At 42.3% G+C, this 19,667-nt stretch overlaps 1 protein-coding gene across 3 annotated transcripts; it reads right to left on the reverse strand.

Moving 5' to 3' along the window:
* Positions 1 to 595: 595 nt before the first annotated feature.
* EFCAB14 (EF-hand calcium binding domain 14) lies at positions 596 to 19,356 on the reverse strand. Of its 3 annotated transcripts, none has more exons than XM_074151280.1 (12): positions 19,093 to 19,347; positions 18,083 to 18,231; positions 14,588 to 14,733; positions 12,632 to 12,730; positions 8,600 to 8,710; positions 7,678 to 7,758; positions 6,613 to 6,804; positions 5,850 to 5,930; positions 4,554 to 4,665; positions 3,585 to 3,716; positions 3,242 to 3,303; positions 768 to 2,739 (listed from the first exon to the last, which is right to left on the reverse strand). In XM_074151280.1, exons 1-11 carry the CDS (start codon positions 19,272 to 19,274, stop codon positions 3,263 to 3,265), a joined length of 1,326 nt encoding a protein of 441 aa, XP_074007381.1. In that variant the 5' UTR covers positions 19,275 to 19,347; the 3' UTR covers positions 768 to 2,739; positions 3,242 to 3,262. The 3 variants fall into 3 exon arrangements, with proteins under 3 accessions (XP_074007380.1, XP_074007381.1, XP_074007382.1); XM_074151281.1 differs by having other exon boundaries at positions 2,401 to 2,739; positions 3,246 to 3,303; positions 19,093 to 19,330; XM_074151279.1 differs by lacking the exon at positions 3,242 to 3,303 and having other exon boundaries at positions 596 to 2,739; positions 19,093 to 19,356.
* Positions 19,357 to 19,667: the final 311 nt, after the last annotated feature.

Genomic DNA, 19,667 nt, shown 5'->3' on the forward strand with positions numbered 1-19,667 from the left:
AAGTGAAGCCAAGAATCACAGCGTAACAGCAAGTCTCAGCTACAGCCCCCGCTGCCGCCCACAGACCCCCCCCCGCTCGGCAGAGAGGGGGCAGGGACAAGTGTATTTACACCAGCCATGGTTTTTGTGCCCTCTACCACACCTGCAGCGGGAATAAAACACGGGAGAAGAAGCCCACCAACACCCAGCAGGGATCGGGGCTTTGGAAAGCGTGGGGGACGGAGACTATCAGCGTGGCAGAACACTTGCAGGGACAGGTCCAGTGCTCCCAGCCTGCAGCACGCCGCTACCAGGGACCCCAGGCCAAAAATAAAGCGACCACTGTCCTGGGGGATGATCAGATTTTGTTAAACAGGTAGCACAAGTCCACCCTACAACAGCACTGACTACAGCAATTAGCGATTCGCTGTGCTCCTGACATGCAAACGGAGCAGCACCCACTGGAGAGCTTGTGCCCCGGTGCCAGTTAGGGACCAGCTTGGCTTCTGGGCACACGCTGCCCCTCGCCGACAGCATCCCCATCGCTGCCAAAGAGCCCTCTAAATGTAAAGCAGACTGCGACAAAACAAAACGCTACTAGGGTCACACAGCAATACAATAAATGCCTTAAATTTTAAGGTAAGTTAAATTCCGTACAAATCAAACTTCCAAAAATATTCTGCAAACTCTGGCATATGGCTATGATACAGTATGTACAAATAAAATACCAGAATGGTTACATTTTATTGCTTGTTTTTTTGTTTTGTTTTGTTTTTTTATTATTATTTGGTTAAGGACTTACACAGTCATGTATAAAAGGATGTGGGAAGTAGCAAGAAGCAAGCGTTGGCTTCTTGTCCTCTCAAAAGCCAAGGTTGGTTGGTTTGGTTTTGTTTTTAAATACTGTATTTTCAAATGTCACATCAAAAGCATCACCATATTGGGTCACATCTGCATTACCCAAACAGGATAGAAGAGCAACAGTGAAAGAAGCAGCCTAGGCAATGAGTAGCAGGGTTCCATTTTGTACATTCCTTCACTGATTCGTACTTCCAGAATACAACTGTTCACAAAACTATAAGCATCCAATCCAAAGTTTTTTATAAAAAAGTCAACAGTTATGAACCTACTTCCACATAAACTGATATTTCTGTACGTTGGGCAACTTCTATTCACCAAATCACACAAAAAAAAACCTCCCAACAAGATCAGCGGTATTTGTGAGCAAAATCATCCGACTTGGCCCTGGTCTAGCCTGGAAGATAATCCCTTCAGCAAAAGTTGTTTTCTATGTTCCAGAAGGTTATAAACACACTCTGTGTTCAGCTCCACTAGTACAAACAAACCCTTAGGTTCCTCCACAGTAAGGAAACCTCACTTACAAAGCATGCGTCAGTAGAGAACACCGATGCCATTGCACGCTCCTATCCTGCTTTTTATATCCTTCCGTTGGCAAATACACAAAAGGCTAAGGTACCAAGAAGTGATCACGCTGACGTTAGCCAGGAAACAGCCCGGAAGTCTACTCTGGGTCTTCCCCACCTGCTCACGCTCCTCGTCACCAGGAGCTCTACTCGGGGCACTTCATCTGTGACCCCAACAACAGTGGATGGAAGAAACCAGCAGCACCAGCAATCCAGTTCAGAAGATCTCCAGTGACCAGTCAGCGAGACCATCTGCACACCGCTGACCATACCCAAGGCATGAACTATTCAGGCGCTGCTCTGCAGGCTGCGCTATGGACTCTTACCTCTTAAACATCAGTTAAAGTTATTCAATACTTGCTATGTTTTTAAAAACAGGCTCATCTCACAAAATGTGATCTGGACGCGATACAGCAAAGCTAAAAGGATGCTGAAGTGAAAACCCAAGCACTTGGTAGTAATTGCTCCTGTAGGCTCACGATATAAAAAAAAACTTCCAACTCTTCCTTCTAAAAATAAGTCCTGCTATAGATGGGCATGATTTACCACTCCTGCTTTCCTCCGAGTCCAAATACATTCATGGTTATACTTACTCAAAATTAGAAATTTAGCTGAAGCTCTTAACCACCCCTTTTAGGCTCAGGTTCTCATTACAAACAGCTTACTACCAACACAGCCTCGACACAAACTTCCCCTTAAATATGCATAATTTACTCTATCTCAAATATTTACAAGCAGAAGAAGCCCATCTTTACAAGACAGATTTCTTTCTGCTCTACATAAAGTGCAGCTCTCTAATTTAAGGCAAATTTCAGTGAAATATAAAACCATAGTTTTATTTTAGTATGTACACATTTTAAATTAAAAACAAGAACTCCCTTGAAAAGGAAAGAGTGAGAGGAAAATGTTTCCAAGTTTGGGAATTTTCTGGATTTTAACACAGTCCCAATGTTATGTCCTATCAACATAGAAATCTGTCAGTTTTTTTTTCTTTTTTCAATAAATGCAAACAAAAAAAGAGGTGGCAATGTGTACAGTAATTTAGCTCCAAAGATCAGTAAAACACCGGGAAAGTGCAGATGTAGTTTTTCATGTCCTGTAGTTTCCTTTAGCTACAGTAGCATCCACCAATATCACATTTCTATATATATATATATTTCCTATACACCTAAAGCTAATCTCAGTTCTTGTAATGAGTATTTCTCATCTCCATCTGTGTCAAATTTCTTAAAGCTCTGTGACTCTTGGGCTGCAGAGCCAAGCAGGTTTTGAAGATCTTCGTATGACAGCTTTCCATCAGCATCTCCAGTTGCTTTTTTAAACAAATTCTGAAGATCTGCAAAGAGAACAAGGGTTTAAAAGTAGCTCCTTTAAGTATACAGGGATATCCTATAATCTGCTCTTCCAGTTTTACTGCACTATGTCTTACTAGCTAGTAATTAAATAAAGCATCCCCAAGTACGTAGTTTGCGTTCTGTGTTGTCGCAAGCAGTCAGTAACAGTTTAGGGAGAAAAAAAAGCATGAACATTTCTGGATTAAATTAGATTAAATCTAAAAAAAGCAATCCCTATTTCCAGCCATGTCTAATAGCCCATTCTACAGCCACACACTGCATGCAGATACAGTTATCCCCCGCAAAAGCAAGCTCTGAATGACTGTTGCTATACCAACAGCACAGATGATATAAAGGGAAAAGTGTCTATTCATTTCCTGGTGCAAAGCATTGCCCTTTCAGTAGCTGAAGAGACTGAACAGCAAGATGCAGAAACCATTCATTTGATCAGGCAATGCTCTCTTAAAAAAAAAAATAAAAGAGAAAACCCCAAAATATACGTACTCACACCTACTTCATTTTCCTTCAGCACCCTAATTCTGCCCTTGACTTCTCAAGCTCTGGAGCTTCAAATTCAAAAGAATTACAGTTCACAATCCTAGTGATTTAAGTCCTAGTGTTTAAATCCTAGTTTCTTTTCTTTTACACGTTAGTCTTTTCTTTTAGTTCTTCTTAATTACTTTATTTTAAAAAAAAAGTCCATAGTTCTCAAGCTTTAAAAAAAACAACCTCACTTCTCCCAGAATGCCCAGCCACACTACCATAATTCCAGTTATACTTATTGTATCCTGAACGTTTATATGAAAGAGAAACAGAAAAAGAAAGGGTCAGGCTAGAAAGGACATACCTTCGATGCTGGAAATTCCTGGTAAGGACAGATGTCTCAGCTGTCCGTTACTCTCCGTGTTGTCATCAGCTGACCTTGAAGCCAGCCTTGAAAGGTCTGTGGGCTTTGCTGTAGTACTCGCACTACTTTCAACTGTTTCAAAACAATTTATATTAGTCTTACTAATTCCACAGAATTACAGTTAGCAGAAAAAAAAAATCCGATAAAATTAAATTTTTTTTGCATCACAGGTGCTGTATGGGATAAAAATGCTGCAAAATCGTCTCTGGATACGGTAGTGCTGTCCCCTTTTACCAATAACTAGAAGAACAGAAGGGAGGAAACTTTATTTTGGACATTTATACAGCATTCATCTTTCATGCTGCAGTAGGAGATGTGTATTTGTAAACCCCGTAACAAATGAAAGTGCTTTCTACTTCCCAGTCCGGAAGTGTTGAACAAGCTTTATTAAGCAAATTATACCCGCCCACCTGGCTTGTTTTCACCTTGTCAATACAGGTGCTTATCTTCCCCAACAGCAAGGTCTAAACTTCCAAGTAGCTGGTTAGCAAATTAACAACAAGCACAGTTCTACTGTAATGAAGTATTTCAAATCCTATCTTCAGCACTACCTGAAGAGATATAGCAAAAGTGCAAAACAGACCAGTCAGCAGAGAAGTAGACCCTTCCTCTCTGTTACACTTAGATTTTGAAAAAGCAAAGAACTGGGTATAAATTTCTACTGGTTAATCAGTGTATGCCTTCAAAAACAAGCTACTGATGCCTGTGGATCCTGCTATACACATGGAAAGTCACCTTTAATAGTCATAGACAGTTTTCTGTTTTAGAGCCATCAGTTTCCTACCACTTTAACTCAAATAATCACCAAAATCTTAAGGAACAGTCTAAATTATCCACCTTCATTAGCTATTCTTTGAATTACATAGGGAACCTTCAAGTTTGTGGAATACTATTATACAGCATTCTTACCATTCTTTGATGTCTCAATGGGTCTGTCATTTTCTGGCTTGCCTGTGAGAGCGTTGATCAGCTGAAGCTTCTCTCTTAGTTTTGATACCTGAGAATCTCTAGTTCCTGTTTCCTGTACATGTAGAGAAAAAATTTCTTAAAAAGCACCCCTTCAGTAGATGGAGAAAATCAGGAAAAGAAGTAATTTAAAATATGTAAGTACTTTTTAGTGTCTTGGAGGCTCATCCAGTTTAAAAATTATAAACAAGATTTAAAAATAAAATAAAATTAAAAAAAAATCTATGGAAAGATGTAAGGAATAAATTCACATGGTCTGTAAGAAAACAGTACCTCAACCTGAAAAGTAGACAACTATTTTGCAGAAACCAATTTCAAAAGAATCTGGCATTTAATTTCCATATTTCTTATATAAATGAGCAACATTCTGCAAAATTGTAATATAAAGCAGTCAAATGCACTTGCAGCAAACATTTATACATTAACTGAATTGCATAACTGTTTCAAACATTTGCCTGCAGTACTGACTACCTTAGTGCAGAAATCACTATATCTCTGTCAAAGTAAAACCACCACCTTTATTAATCTGGAGCATCCTTGCTCTTTCATTTAGGTTCCAGATGAAAGGTTGAGTTCACACCAACCCAAGCCTAGAACTCCCAGCGTAGCCAGTTCACTCACCTGCCTGCTTCCCAGAAGATGGAAACTAACCTCAGCAGTGCTACCTCTTATTCCCAGCCCCAAATTTGGCCACTCAGTCTGAAACTCTCTCACAGCCAGTCATCAGATCATTACCGAGAAGCAGCTTTCATCAATTACTAGACTCCACTAGGGCAAAGTTTCTCTAAGTCAGCCCAAATAAGTTTTTAAACCTGGGTAAATGCCGTAACCCCACTTGCAGTGTGAGCCCACAATGGTTGGGCAAGCTTTGCCGAAAGCATGGCAATGGGACCTCAACTGAGCCAGCTGCCAGAGTCCCCTCTTCCACCAGACCATGGTCTGAACCTCCCACAATTCTTTCAGCTGCACGGAAGGATATTACAGCAGCTCTGCTGTGTTATCCCACAGGCAGTCAGAATGGCAAGGCTTTAACCCACTGCAACTTTTCTTCCATCCTATTTGACTTCATGTCCCCAGAATGGAGTGGATAAGCTGTCCTTCTGCTCTGGACTTTTAAAAGAAACTTGACAGGATTAGCTTGCTTGCAGACTTTCCACAATTAAGCCTCACTTAAAACATTATTATAGAGACAATGACACGCTCTACTAATCCAGTGTAATTTGTGTTTCCTTACTTTACCTTCAAATCTTTATATGAATGAGTTTCATTATCTAGTTGATCTTCATTTTCCACTTTTCGAGAGGTAGTTGCATCACGCCCCTACAGGAAAAATGGAGGAGAGCCAAGTTTATTCATGTGCTTATTATTTTCTACAATAGAGTTTATTTCCTTCAGATTTCACAGGCATGAAGCAGGAAAAAAAGCAGAACACATACATGCTAGAATAAACGTGAAGAGTGTGGGTTATGTAATTTACCACAGCAAGGTCAGCACGTTCCTTATTGCTAAACATACAGAACATGTTCTCAGAGACTGGTTCTAGTATGGCATACAGAAAACAAATTTGTGAACATATTTAGTATTAATTTTTTTTTTTTTTTTTTTTTTTTGCGTATAAGCACCAATGAACAATCTAAAGGCCCACCTAACTCCTCAGTGGTTTTAATAGACCCATGCCAGAGCACCTTCCTAAAACATAGTTAAAGAGGTTTGTAAATCCCATCCCATTAAGCAGACACCCAGGTCTTAATATGTCACAGTGTTTTGGACATTTTTCTGTAGATTCTGCAGGGAAGAAATGACTACTTCAGAGATATCCTTCACGCTGGTTATCCGTTCAGAAATACAGAACAAATTCCAGCCTTTTAAAATGAAATCCTAAGTGTCTCGAGTTTCATTCTGACATTTTCTTAGAGTTAGGTTTGAAAAGCTGTATCTGTAGTGTATAGGAAGTATTGAAACTACTTGCCTGAGTAGACACCCTTAGTCATCAAATGCTTACCATGCTGGTAGACAAGTTCTCTCTTTTGTCCAGATTATTCGCAGCAAGGGGAGAGTTTTCTAACAGCAGAACCCCCCGGGTGAGGTTACTAATGGCTGAATCCACATTGAGAAGCTTGAGGTCATTCAACTTTTGGTACGCCACTACAGTCTTATTTAGCTCTTCCAAAGCTGCATGCAGTGACTGGCTTTCCTGAAATATAAAACCAGCACGTGTCAGTTTACTCAACCTGTACTCTGTGCAGACACAGAGCTCTTGCTATTAACAGCACAGTGACTGACCCAGTTTAACTGGGCAGGCTTCAGACTGGCTCTCCACCGACACCGCTGAAAACATCCAACTGGAAGCTTCCAGAAAGTTATTCCGGCTTTCAAAGTTTGAAACTGAGATTCTTCCTCAGGGATAACCTCTTTGTTGCTAATGTAATCACTTCAGCTGTGCCAGCAAACACAGAAAGCCCATTCATCTCATTTTCCAGGGCAAGCTTAGTCACCAACTATTTTTCCCAAGAAAGTATGTACTAGGAATATTTATACACAAAATTAATTTTTGAGGAAGATACCAACTGTATTAAATATAAATAAATGCAGTCATTCCATTCCAACCCATTCAGCTAAACACCCACACATCATCCTTTTTTTTTGTTGTTGTTGCTGAATCCCTGCTTTCCACACCTCCTTACACTGAGGGTGACTCAGTACATGCCGCTCCCACATCTCAGATTGGCAAGTACCTGTCATAAAATTCATTCCATAAAAATAAACTCATTTCCATTTATGTGAGCAAAGTACACCTATAAATCTGTTGTATATTCATTTCAGTCTTTTTACTCCTCACCCAGTTGTAACACAACAAAATACTCTCAGACGAGGGTACTTTCCTGTTTGCACATGTACAGAAACAAACTACAGCAAAGTTATCTTATATTTTGGTTTGAAGGATGGTATCTGTTTTGTTTTGATAAAAAACATACTGTCTTGTACACTACAGTACTGCAAAACACACAAAAAAATTATTTATCAGCAATACTTGTACCAATATTCCTTATGCAAGGGAGAAGAATACCTTTTTGCAATTTTCTGTCTGATTTCTCTCAGTCCTTGGCACAACAGTGGAAGGAAGCGAAGGTATCTGTTTTAATTCATTCTATGGAACGAAGTAGAAAATTATGTTAGCAAATGCCTATAAAAAAATACTAAGCTTTTAATAACTGGCAAGCTGCAGCTAAAGATGTTTTGCTACAATTATAGTCATTCATGTCTCTTGCACATGCAGTATTTTAACTGGGCTAATACTGAGTTTTCTCTTTCAAACACATAAAGTCCAAATTTATTTTAATTAAACCCTCCTAATTAGCTCTTCTCCCCTTAATGAAGTATTATGATACACATTTCACTGCTATCGTACACACTGCTGTATCTACAATGTTTTCATACTGACTTAATCAAGTTTCATAATGTGTCTAAGTTTAGATTTTATCTGCAAATATTCTTATTAAAGTATTGCAGTTTAGCTGAAAAACTTTAATTATTGGCTCCGTTTGTTCACCCCAACTGAGAGGTCAGTATAAACACAGCGAGTATTTTCTGGTAACGATAGTCAGTAATATCACCCTTAATTCAACCAACAAGCTCCATCTCAATGCTCCCACCATCCCCAAACCTAAACCAGTGCAGACAGTTCCCATAAGCAGTATCCTGCATCACACGGAAGCAGAGATTCCCAAGGCTCCACATCTGTGTAACAGGAAGCAAAGATCTGCAGGATAAGAAGTGTAACAGGGATCTACAACTGTGGCTCCAGAGAAATACACGGTTGGTGCCACACAGGGATTAGAAGATTAGTTTATTAATGTACCAACCAGCAACTACTGAAACCTCAAAAGTATTTCAAAGGCACAAGTCAGAACTCCACACAGTTCTTAAACTTGCTTCGTATTAGGCAAGTAACCGTTAAAATGCAGTGTTAAATCAGTACGTTTTCTTACCACATCATTCTGGAGTATTTCCGTGGATTTCTTGTATTCTTCAATAGCTGTCTGTATATTTTCAACATCATGGGAAACGCTGGTAAGCGTGCTACCTATGTTTGCTACGGTCTGCAATAAAGAAAATGACAAAAATCTCAGCCTTCCTCAAATTGCAACGTTCCAAAGTTTCAATCTGCTAAACACAATGCTTTGTTGCTGAAACCGCAGGCAGACTGCCACAAAAACATGCACATGAATTTGAAGCATTCAGAACTTTCTTTGCAGACAAAACAGCAAGTTATTCCCAGCGTATCTCCAGGCCAATAAACAAAGACACACTCTACACCATGAGAGCTTAAGCTAGATAAGCAAAATTATGCATCTGTTCATCCTGCTCCCAAAACAATACAAATATTCTGGCACTTATTAAATAATAATAATAATAATCCTGATATGAAGAATCACAGAATCACACTGCCAGCTAGGACATCCACAAACACCAGTGGAAGTTACAGTAACGGGACAGAGCACGTCCCTATGCTTCTCATTCCATTTGTAATACTTTCTTCAATCATTAAAACAAACAGAACCCATCTAAAACTCCCCTTTTTCTACCACCCTGTTATGCTCATAAGCTCTTAAGGCACTGAAGTGACCCTCTAGCTACCCAGACTATATTCAGACAAAATCCACACAAATCTTTCTCCAGCTCCTCATTTTGCAAGCCTGAACACAGGTTCAGTAAGCAATCTCTCTGCCCTGGAGGACTTCAGGACACCTTTAGCACCTTTCATCAGGCTGAACAAAAGTCACCATCCAGGAGGAACTCCCTCAGTAATCCTTCAGGACTCTAACACCAGCAGCCAACTCCCCATTTTCAGGAGCAGTATCTACAGGGGAAAAGGTTTAAGAAAATCAAAATCCTATTCTAAGAATATCAGCCTTTTCTCAGAATCATAGAATCATTTAGGTTGGAAAGCACCTTTAAGATCATAAAGACCAATCATCACAGCAAAGTCCACCACTAGACCATGTCCCTAGGTGCCACATCTACACATCTTTCAAATACCTCCAGGAATGATGACTCAACCCCTTCCCTGGGCAGCCTTTTCCAATGCTTGATAACCCTTTCAGTGAAGAACTTTTTCCTAATATCCAACCTAAACCTCCCCTGGCACAACTTGAGGACATTTTCTCTTATCCTAGCAATTCTTACTTGGGAGACGAGACCAACCCCCATCTCGCTACAACCTCCTTTCAGGTAGTTGTAGAGAGCAATAAGGTCTCCCCTCAGCCTTCAGCCTCCTTTTCTCCAGGCTGAACAACCCCAGCTCCCTCAGCCACTCCTCATAAGACTTTTTCTCCAGACCCCACCAGCTTTGCTGCCCTCCAGCTTTGTTGGACACCTCAATCTCTTTCTTGCAGTGAGGGGCCCAAAAACTGAACTAAGTATTTGAGATGGGGCCTCACCACTGCCAAGTACAGCAGGACAATCACTTCCCTAGTCCTGCTGACCACGCTATTTCTGATATAAGTCAGGATACTACTAGCCTTCTTGGCCACCTGGGCACACTGCTGGCTCATATTCAGCCAGACATTGACCAACATCTCCAGATCCTTTTCCACCAGGCAGCAGCTCTCCAGCCGCTCTTCCCCAAGGCTGTAGCGTTTCATGGGGTTGTTGTGACCCAAGTGCAGGACCCAGCACTTGGCCTTGTTGAACCTCACAACATATTGGCCTTGGCCCATCAATCCAGCCTGTCCAGATCCCTCTGTAGAGCTTTCCTACCCTCAAGCAGATCAACACTCCTGGCCGACTTAGTGTGATCTGCAGACTTACTGAGGGTGCACTCAATCCCCCCATCCAGATTGTTGATAAGGATATTAAACAAAGCTGGCCCCAATGCTAAGCCCTAGGGAACACCACTTGTGACTGGCCACCTACTGGATTTAACTCCATTCACCACCACTCTTTGGGCCCAGACATCCAGCCAGTTTCTCACCCAGTGAAGAGTACACCCATCCAAGCCATGAGCAGTCAGATTCTCCAGGAGAATCCTGTGGAAAATTGTGTCAAAGGCTTTAGTAAAGTCTAGGTGGACAACATCCACAGCTTTTTCCTCGTCCACTAGCAGGTCACCTTGTCATAGAAGGATATCAGGTTAGTCAAGCAGGACCTGGCTTTCATGAACCCATGCTGACTGGGCCTGATCACCTGGTTGTCCTGTACACACCACGTGATAATACTCATGGTGATCTGCTCCATAACCTTCCCCCGCCCCGAGGTCAGACTGACAGGCCTGTAGTTTCCTGGATCCTCCTTCCAGCCCTTCTTGTAGATGGGCATCACATTTGCTAACCTCCAGTCAACTGGGACTTCCCCAGTTAGCCAAGACTACTGATAAATGATTTCTCCCAAGAAAGGCAGGTAATTCCAAAGACAGAGGGATACAATGGATAGATGAGCAGGAGATTTTTCACCAGGGCTATCAAAAGCCAGGCTATCCACCTACACCCACTGAAGTTCTGTGTGACAGGAGGTAGTGCAACATGCACACAAAGGTCAAAAAGAAGTTCAAGTCTTGAAAACTATCACTTTTCATTAATGTGACGCTTACAAACTGTTAAAACTATTGTATTTAAACATCAGAATGGTTTTTTTCCTACGCTAAACACCTCACAATATACCTCCTGGAAGAATTCCAGCTCTGTTTTTATATCAACCTTCCAAAACATAAATGCAAGCAAGATGGCATCAAAAGAGCAGTGGAAACAGATGCCACATTTAACACCCTACTAGACTCAACAACACAGACTGGAAAGAACTCTAAAAGTTCCCAAGATCTTTGATTTTCATGAAGTGTGGCCAAGGATGGACTTACTTCATTGTGAAAAAGCCTTGCTGTTCAGCACATCACTGCAAGTTGAAACCTGTTAGTCCTAACACTTTGTCCTGAAGGCAGCAAGATGACAACAAGGTTTTTCTATATTATATGTATAAAGTAGGTGCAGGTTCCAGCCTACATACTGCCTTAAGACTTACGTCTGATATGACACGGTGAAAATTCAGCATGTTCCTAACAGCAAATTAGAAGCTTAGGAAATAGCTTTGTACTCCTCCCAGAAAAAATAAATCCTAGCAGCCTGATCAGCAAAACCACACTAATTACTTTGCATATGACTAGCTTGTTGATTATAAGGTAATTTTGAAGGGATAGGAAATTAGAAGTAGAAACCCATAAAAGCCACAAGGACTGGACTGACATGAGGTGTTAGCACAATATATATGTTTATTGCTAAATAAACAGAACTGCCATGTAAGAGCCGGGAAAGTTTCAACACGCTATTCTTTTTACCAAAATAAACAGGATAGTTCTTCAGTAAAGAATGCTCAGCTAAGGCACACAGTAAGACACTATTAACAGAAGTCACTTTAGAAGGAACTTTGCGCCATCCAGTAAGACCCATCTTTCAAGGGATTGTCAGAAAACCATTCCAGTAAATCCATGTTTTGCTCTGCGTGTGCTGAACACCAAGAAAGCTCCCACACTGATGTTCCAGGCCACGGCTCCCAGGTTAAAGCCCTACCTGCCTAAATGCAGAGTCAGATGTAGAACTATATACTGCTCACTGTAGAACTATACTGCTCAAGATGAGGATGTTTTCCAATTAAAAAGGAAAAAAAACAAACTGCCTATTTGCAGGCAGAGTTGTAAGACTGCAGACCGACTTTTTGCAAGTGTCTTAAACGATATTAAGATTAGCAACCTGCAGCAAAGCAACCAGAAAGATCAGCTCCAAGGTAAAGAAGTGACAAAATACTAACAAATGCATCTCCAGAAAGGTACAAAGGAGGCCTTCAAATTTTTTTACCTGCCATATGTTATCATAGGACCATACAATATTAAGTATACGAAGTCCAATTTAAAAACAAGAGAAGCAAATATTCCTCACAATGATTCAGGTAACTCCTGTTGTCACTGCTGTCCCCAAGAGCCCAGCTTAGCAGCACAGAATGCATTTATCAATAGCCACATTTACAGTACTTGCCTTCTCTAGTTTCTCTACTGTGAGAGGAAGAGAAATCAGATCAGAAGCAGACTTTATGTTGTTTTTGAGATGATTTACTGTTGAGGTCAATAGCGATATCTAAAAACAAAGAGGAATATTTAGAATTAGTCAACACAATCCTGATTCTGACTTTCCCCAATACTATTAACTTTTAACATTAAAACATAAGATAAGACAAAATTATATATGTACACACACAAAAAGTATGCCTGTCTCTAGGTTAGAAGTCCTGCCTAGGCTACATTAAAAATATTCTACCTCTTGCAACAGAAGCAAAATTATTTTTTTGGAACTGAATGAAAGCCATAGAAGCCCCTTCTTTTCTATAAGGTATGCTCTGCCCATTTTATATTCATCCTCTTAGAGAGAAGCTGTTGCCCAAGAAAGATTTAAAACATTGTGCAATAAGTTCTTACACAGAGAAAACAGTCATCCGCTCCTCTATTTAGTAATCAAACCTGCCTGGCAAAACCCAGCAAAGTCATTCAACTTCTCTAGCTAAGAGACAGGCAAAGAAGTTACGCTTATCAACCAAAGTGGAACAGTGACAATCTAGGTACAGCGGGTTGGCTCAATTTCTGTCAACTGTTCAGACAGCAAATTATTCACTGGGTCTTTGAGATTACTTATTCATCCCAACTGAGAGGTTGTCAAATAAATTAAAAACAGCTACATGCTACTCATTAATCGCTAACACTATCACTTCAAGGTCAATTTGTAGCCATCAGTAGTTAAAACGAAGAAAAAAAATTTCTTCACACATTTGACAACACAAGAGTAGAGCAGATAAAATCCACTTTCTTATGGTTAAAAAAAGAAAAAAGTTGTTTTGCAAGCTGAGGAAATGGGCAAGATCCTAATCTTACGTTAGGTCAATGTTGATCAGCTTGCAGAGCCTCTGGTTCCACAGCTGTGAATATTGGCTAAAGTAATTCCCAGCAGCACATCCCAACAATTCATGAAAAACAGCCTGGCTCAGACTCTAACCAGACCGTGAAGTAACTTGAGGGCCTGCAAGAAGCATGTACAAGTATCTTTAATGTCCAGGTGCAGATTACAGTGTTTTAAAAGTCCAATGAAGCACCTAAATATCTGTGGATAATGCATACTGTCAGATGCCAAAGAAAGCAAGGCAGCAGATTTTCAAATTTATTTATGTGCCCCATTAAGCACTTAACCACTACACAGGACTGAAGACAAGCCAATCTGAGCAGGCACCTCAGGAGTCTTTAAAAATTAAACCCAAAGCACCAGTGTCAGGGAGGGTTCCCCCCCACACACACCTCTTGATACCACTAACCATGGGCAGCTCTGAACTTTTACCCTGCGAGGTAAGAATTTCAATAAGAGCCTTGCTGGATGCTTTGTTTGAAGTGTGAGTTAATACAGCAGCTGAGGAAACAGCTTTCTGTTAAGTGGCTTAGTTCTAGCCGCGTAAACAGAAGTGAGATTTACACCAGCTCAGATTCCAAGTGTGTATTAACAGATTTTATATTCACGAGACTCCAGTACTTCATTTGTAGCAACATGAATTTGCACTGATTCGGCTAACTCTTTTCCATGCTTATGAAACGTTTGCAGACCCTCTCAGAAATTTGAAACATCAAATCTCTCACCATAAATATCGTGATTATTTGGCAGTAAAATTATGAACTGCACGGTTCTCAGGTTAAATTCTGCCAGAAGTCTTTCCACCAGTTGCATAACTTCTCCCCTTTGCAACCAGTCTCCAATCCAACTGGATGCTCAAACTTTTTTTGCTTGCTTAATAGTGAGGCTTATACTCTGTTTTAACTTCAAAAATAAAAGTTTAGCATATGGTCACAGAAATCCTTCAATAAAAGCTCAACATTGCACTTAAAATTAAGTTCTGTAAAAATAAATTTGAATGGAGTATTTTGTTATTTTTCAAAACCAAGCACTGATCCCTCTCACCTGTTTATTGATCTCTGTGATATTTATCCAAATTTTACTTAGCCCCAGTTCTCCAGTCTCAATTTGTTCTAGTTGCTTTTGCTTCTGCACCAAATCTTCATTCAGTTTAGGAATTTCTTGGAATGATGTCTTTTGATTAGATTCCACTTAAAAAAAAAAAAAAAACAAATCACAATTAAATTTGCTTTAAAAAAAAAAAACAAACACAAAAGTCCAGATAAACAACACTGAAAGGCAAAAAACCCCAACTTGCAAGCAGCAACATCGACAGCAGTGAAAGGAGGCAATAACAGTTTCTACATATGGGTTTATTGCCAATTCAGAATTAAGTGTTTGTTCAGAATGACAGCTCTTTCTTGTTTTAAGAGTACTAATGTCCGCAAAAAGAACCCAGAGAGACCATACTGCAATAGCACTGTCATTCTGGCAAGCCTCAGCAGGTCTTTATTTAGTGCAGTTATTTTACTTTACTTTCACAGAAGGACATGAAATAGTAGTGGGACTGTAAATAAGAACCGCCAACAGTGCCAGGGCAAGGGAGGCACCTGAAATGAACCTCAGTGCCGGTTCCAAGCCTGCAAAGGGGCTGCTGACGATGAAGTGAATTCCAAAGAGATTAACATAATTACAGCTGTTCCACGTGAGGGAAGGACAACTGGAAAAAATGCGTAAGCTTACATACTAGCATCTGTTGGTAAACAAATCAGTAAACAAGATCCTTGGAAATAAAGTCAGTTATTACTGCAATTAATACCTCAGGAAGAGGGAAACACGCAGTTCAAACTAATTTAAGCGAGCTTCAGAAATGCAGCTCTTCCAGGTCTGCAGTGACTAAGCTGTTTAGCTGCAAGCGCTGTTAGGCAATCCTAAATCCCTAGGTCTGGCAAACAAATAAGCAAAGGTTTTGAGATGGAGATGACAGCATTCTCCAAAACCTGCACCTCCACCCTGTAAAGCCGCACCAGAACGCTCCACAGCAAACCACCGTCATTCAAACCACAGTCAAGAGCAGTGGGACCTATGCAGCTCGTAGCTGGCAGCTCCCAGAACAAATTTCCCCTGTGTGACCCATCCAGTTAAAAGGGGATGCCCTCGGGAGCGCTTCATGCCCGTGGAGTGAATACCCAAATACGCACAACTGGAAAGCCACGCATCTTCAAAAACCCACTTCACTTTTCTTAAAGCAAGTCCTAAAAGTCATTTCTAGGTGCAGAGTAATCCACGATGATTGCTTAAGATCCCAATGACACTTCCAGTTAAGTAAGACCTTGAAAGGCATATTTCAGCCAAAACAGACAGAGAGGTAACTGTGTGTTTGACGCAAGCAGTTCACACTGAATCTGATGTTTCAGAGGCTCCTATAGACAAAGGATTTTCTGTTTTGCTGCTCTCACTGCGTACAGTGAGACTCCACTTAAAGAGTTTTTTGCAGCGCTAGGAAAGTTAAGTGCTATACGCATCTTTAGCATCATTACTAACAGCTGAAGGGAAACACAACTGTAACTTTCCCCTACCCCAAACACACCAGATGCAAAGATGTCTTATTTTTAAAACGCACTCATACCGTGCTCGGTTTGTTCAAATGATTGCGGAACATTAACAAATACCGCCACGGGAATCCGCTCTTGTGGGGAAAAAACATCTGGATGGAGATTCAGAGGAGGAAAATGCTTTTTACAAGTCTGCTGTAGGACAGACGGATCCTGTACCTTTGTTTCTCCATCCATCCACCCACCCGTCTCACCAAAAGACAATGTCACCTTTTGGAACCAGGTTATTTTTGCTGGTTTTTTGTTGCTTTTAATGCTGTGCCTCATTATGAGACTCCTGTCCAGCTTCCAGGCATGTAAATAGTGTGGCAAGGAAATCCAAGAGTATTTTATCACTAGGCCAACTATTAAATACACATCTTTTCTATCAGAGCTATTAAGGAGAAAACAATTACATCTGTAATTGCCAGGCAGTAAGTTCAGAGAGAACAACTGCTTTAACAAAGAGGTCTCTGTAGAACAGGACTGATGAAACTTAACTACACCAAAGCCAACAAATGTTGCCATCGTGCAAAACTTTTACTGCCAGTACGTACTTAAAGCAGAGCGGTCCATGGAGAGCGGCAGTCAACACAGAAACAGCTACTGCAGAGCTGCTGGGCACCCCCGCAGCCACAAAGCAGCGCCTGTAACTGAAGTATCCTCCGTAACTGGCCACGGACACCAGCTACGGCTCAGCACTCAGTATTTCGGCGCTCAGTATCAGTTCATATAAAAGCACACCTATCAGCGACGCTTTCTCTCACTCCCAGCCCGCCAGCTGGTTCCACCTTGACAGACAACTCCCCATCTCACAGCAGTTACACACCCAAACAGGAAGCCCTAAACACCAACAGCAAAGAACTTCTATACACATTTCCTCAATGCCTCTTTAAGCACAAGCAAATCAAGCCCTCTGCTTACCTCCAGCCCTAGCAGCCTCCTAATTTTTGAACTGATTTCACCAGCCTTATTTTTCAAGTCACCTTCAGGCCCTGGGCACAAAAATTCTAAGACGAAGACCAGAGTTACGGGACAAAACCTGCGGTCAACAGCGGTGCTCCTCAGGCAAACCCAGCTTTCCTGAAGCAGCGAGAGAACCTGAATGCTTAAGCTTCACTCTCTTCTGCTCCGTTCACACAGCTCCTCAGCTTATCTTTCCCTTATTCAATATCTAGGATTTTAACCACTACCAAAATAAGGCACCAAAACGTATCTTGTGTCCAGAGGTGAGGCACAGAGAACCAAGAGCACGTTACAGGCAAATCTCACCATTCATTATACCTCAGCACTACAGAAGTTATAATATTAAAATCTTATATGGACAGGGAGAACCCGAGACACACAAGCAAAATGCTTTACGTTAACTCCATACTTCCAAGTATTAAAGATGACGTAACTCCACACCTTATGCAACACAACATAAAAGTTGAACAACAAGAGAGCAATGCAAGCAAGATAAACATGCAGAGGATACGAAGAAAAAAACATAATACCAAAGCCACATTCAAATTGCAGTAACGCCATAGCAAGTAGAGGTTTTAAAAAGAGCTCAAGAGAAGAACACTGTTTTCCATTATTTTTTTATTTTTTTTTAAGAGATGCATCAAAATCCCCTGCACTGCTTTTACATGGCTGATTAGAACTTTTTCTTTTAAAACAGGGGCTTCCTTTGCAAGGCAGCACTCCCAAGACCAAAGTCAGGAATTTTAGAAATGTACATACAAGCAACTACAGGCTCATCTAGTCCAGCGTCCCTGCTTTCCAGAAGATACAGAGCAGGAAGAATATATGACATTTGCCTTAGATTCGCCCAGCCTCCGAGTGTTTTTGGCTCAGAGGACTCCTCAATTCAGGGGCAGCTTGCCTACTCAGTACTTTAAAACTTTCAATAAGCAGGTGGGCAACTACAGTTCTTTATAGTGCACAAAGCGAATGTGAAATATACAGTTACGTTTGTACTTACTAGTTCGAAACTTCTCCTTTATTGCATCCAGATCCTCCTTGAGAGCCACCTGCATCCACACCAAGCCAACACACGCTACCACACAAGCGGCAAGAATGACAAACGCACATAACGGGTAACAGAATTTGCAGCATCGTAGATAGTCTCCCCTGGGTAAAAAAGAAAAGTAACAGATGGCGAATATTCAACAGTATCGAGAAAAGTCTTATTTTAAACGCTGACCTATCAAAGTGAGGGGCAGCACGCATGTTTTGGCTGACAAGAGCTAAGGAAGAGCTTTTCCAAGAATAAATAAGGCTGTACAGGGAGATCAGGGCTATTACTCTCTGTTCAGTTCATCCTCAGGAGGCACATTCTAGCACATTTAAGAGCAGCTGTCAGGTTTCTCTTACTAAGATTTCCCGCTCTGCTCACATAAACTTATGTGAGGAACATCTGCTTGATAGCTCGGAAAGCAGGCTTCAAGGAAGGGTATTGCCATAATGTTGTGACAAGTACTCCTTGATTCTCCTAAACTGCAAAAGCCTTAAGTTTCTCTGCGACGTGCCTCCTCTTGGCTATTCTTAGAGGCCCATTAATAACCCTGTTACTTAACTGAAAAGTTTATCTATGGGCCAAAAGCACATAGTGTCTGTGCCGCGACAAAACCAGCGCTGCGTCAGCTCGCAGAGACAGGACGGTGTCGTGCCCAGCAGACGGGGACAACTGTGCTCAACCTTTCAAGCAACTGACCCCGAGCTGCTCTAAGGCCTTCAGCTGCAATGAGCCTAAAATAGTTAAAAAAAAAACAAACAAACAAACAAAAAAAACAAACCCAAAAACAACCAAACCAAAAGAAGAAGAAAAAAGCCAAAGGACGGTTCAGATTTACTTCTCCCCGCAGCCAGGCGACCTGTTGGGCCAGACAGGCTCAGTGCAGCTCCAGCTCTCTCCTGACGGCCCACCAGCCCCGACAACCGCCAAGCGGACCCGCTGGAGGCCCCCCAGCACGGCAGCCCCCGGGGACTCACTTGCCGCAGCGGCCCCGCGCCCCGGCCACGGCGAACTCGTCCTCCTCGGAGCTGGACTCGGAGTCGGAGGCGGGCGGCTCGGTGCGCAGCAGCCGGTGGCCCGAGCCCTTCTTGGCGGGCTTCTTCCTGCGGCCGTCGGCGGCCAGGCCGATGAGGGCGTTCAGCTCCTTCCGCTTCTTCATCTTCTTGTGGGGCGTCGGCGGCGGCGCGGCCGGCGGCTGGCTCCCGCCTCCCTCCTCCGCTGCCGCCGCCGCCGCCTCCAGCGCGCCCCGGCTCGCCAGCCTGCGGCGCGGCACGGCTCGGCTCGGCGGCGGCTACAGGCGCTCCGCGGGGCCGCGGCCGCTGCTCCCCCACCGGCCCCGCGGCGGCGCGTCCGGCCCCGCCGCCACTGCCGCCCGCCCCGCCCGCGCCATGGCTGCTGCCGGCCCCGCCGCCGCCCGCCCCCTCCACCTCCCAGCAAGCCGCGCTCCCATTGGGCGGCGCTGAGCCGCCCCTCTCCGGGCTTAAAGGCCCAGGCGCGTCCTCCGCGCAAGCCGGGAAAGGCGTGGAGGAACGGAGGTTCGAGTCCCGCTCCC

The sequence above is a fragment of the Numenius arquata genome, chromosome 8 (genome assembly GCF_964106895.1).
Source record: "Numenius arquata chromosome 8, bNumArq3.hap1.1, whole genome shotgun sequence".
NCBI classification, from domain to species: domain Eukaryota; kingdom Metazoa; phylum Chordata; class Aves; order Charadriiformes; family Scolopacidae; genus Numenius; species Numenius arquata.

Bases quoted from the DNA above. Each gene is read 5' to 3' on its own strand.
- EFCAB14 (XM_074151279.1), bottom strand. From the start codon at position 19,274: ATGAAGAAGCGGAAGGAGCTGAACGCCCTCATCGGCCTGGCCGCCGAC. The intron at 18,232-19,092 runs GTGAGTCCCCGG...TTTTTTACCCAG, and splicing joins GCGCGGGGCCGCTGCGGCAA to GGGAGACTATCTACGATGCT. The intron at 12,731-14,587 runs GTGAGAGGGATC...CTTTGTTTTTAG, and splicing joins TCACAGAGATCAATAAACAG to ATATCGCTATTGACCTCAAC.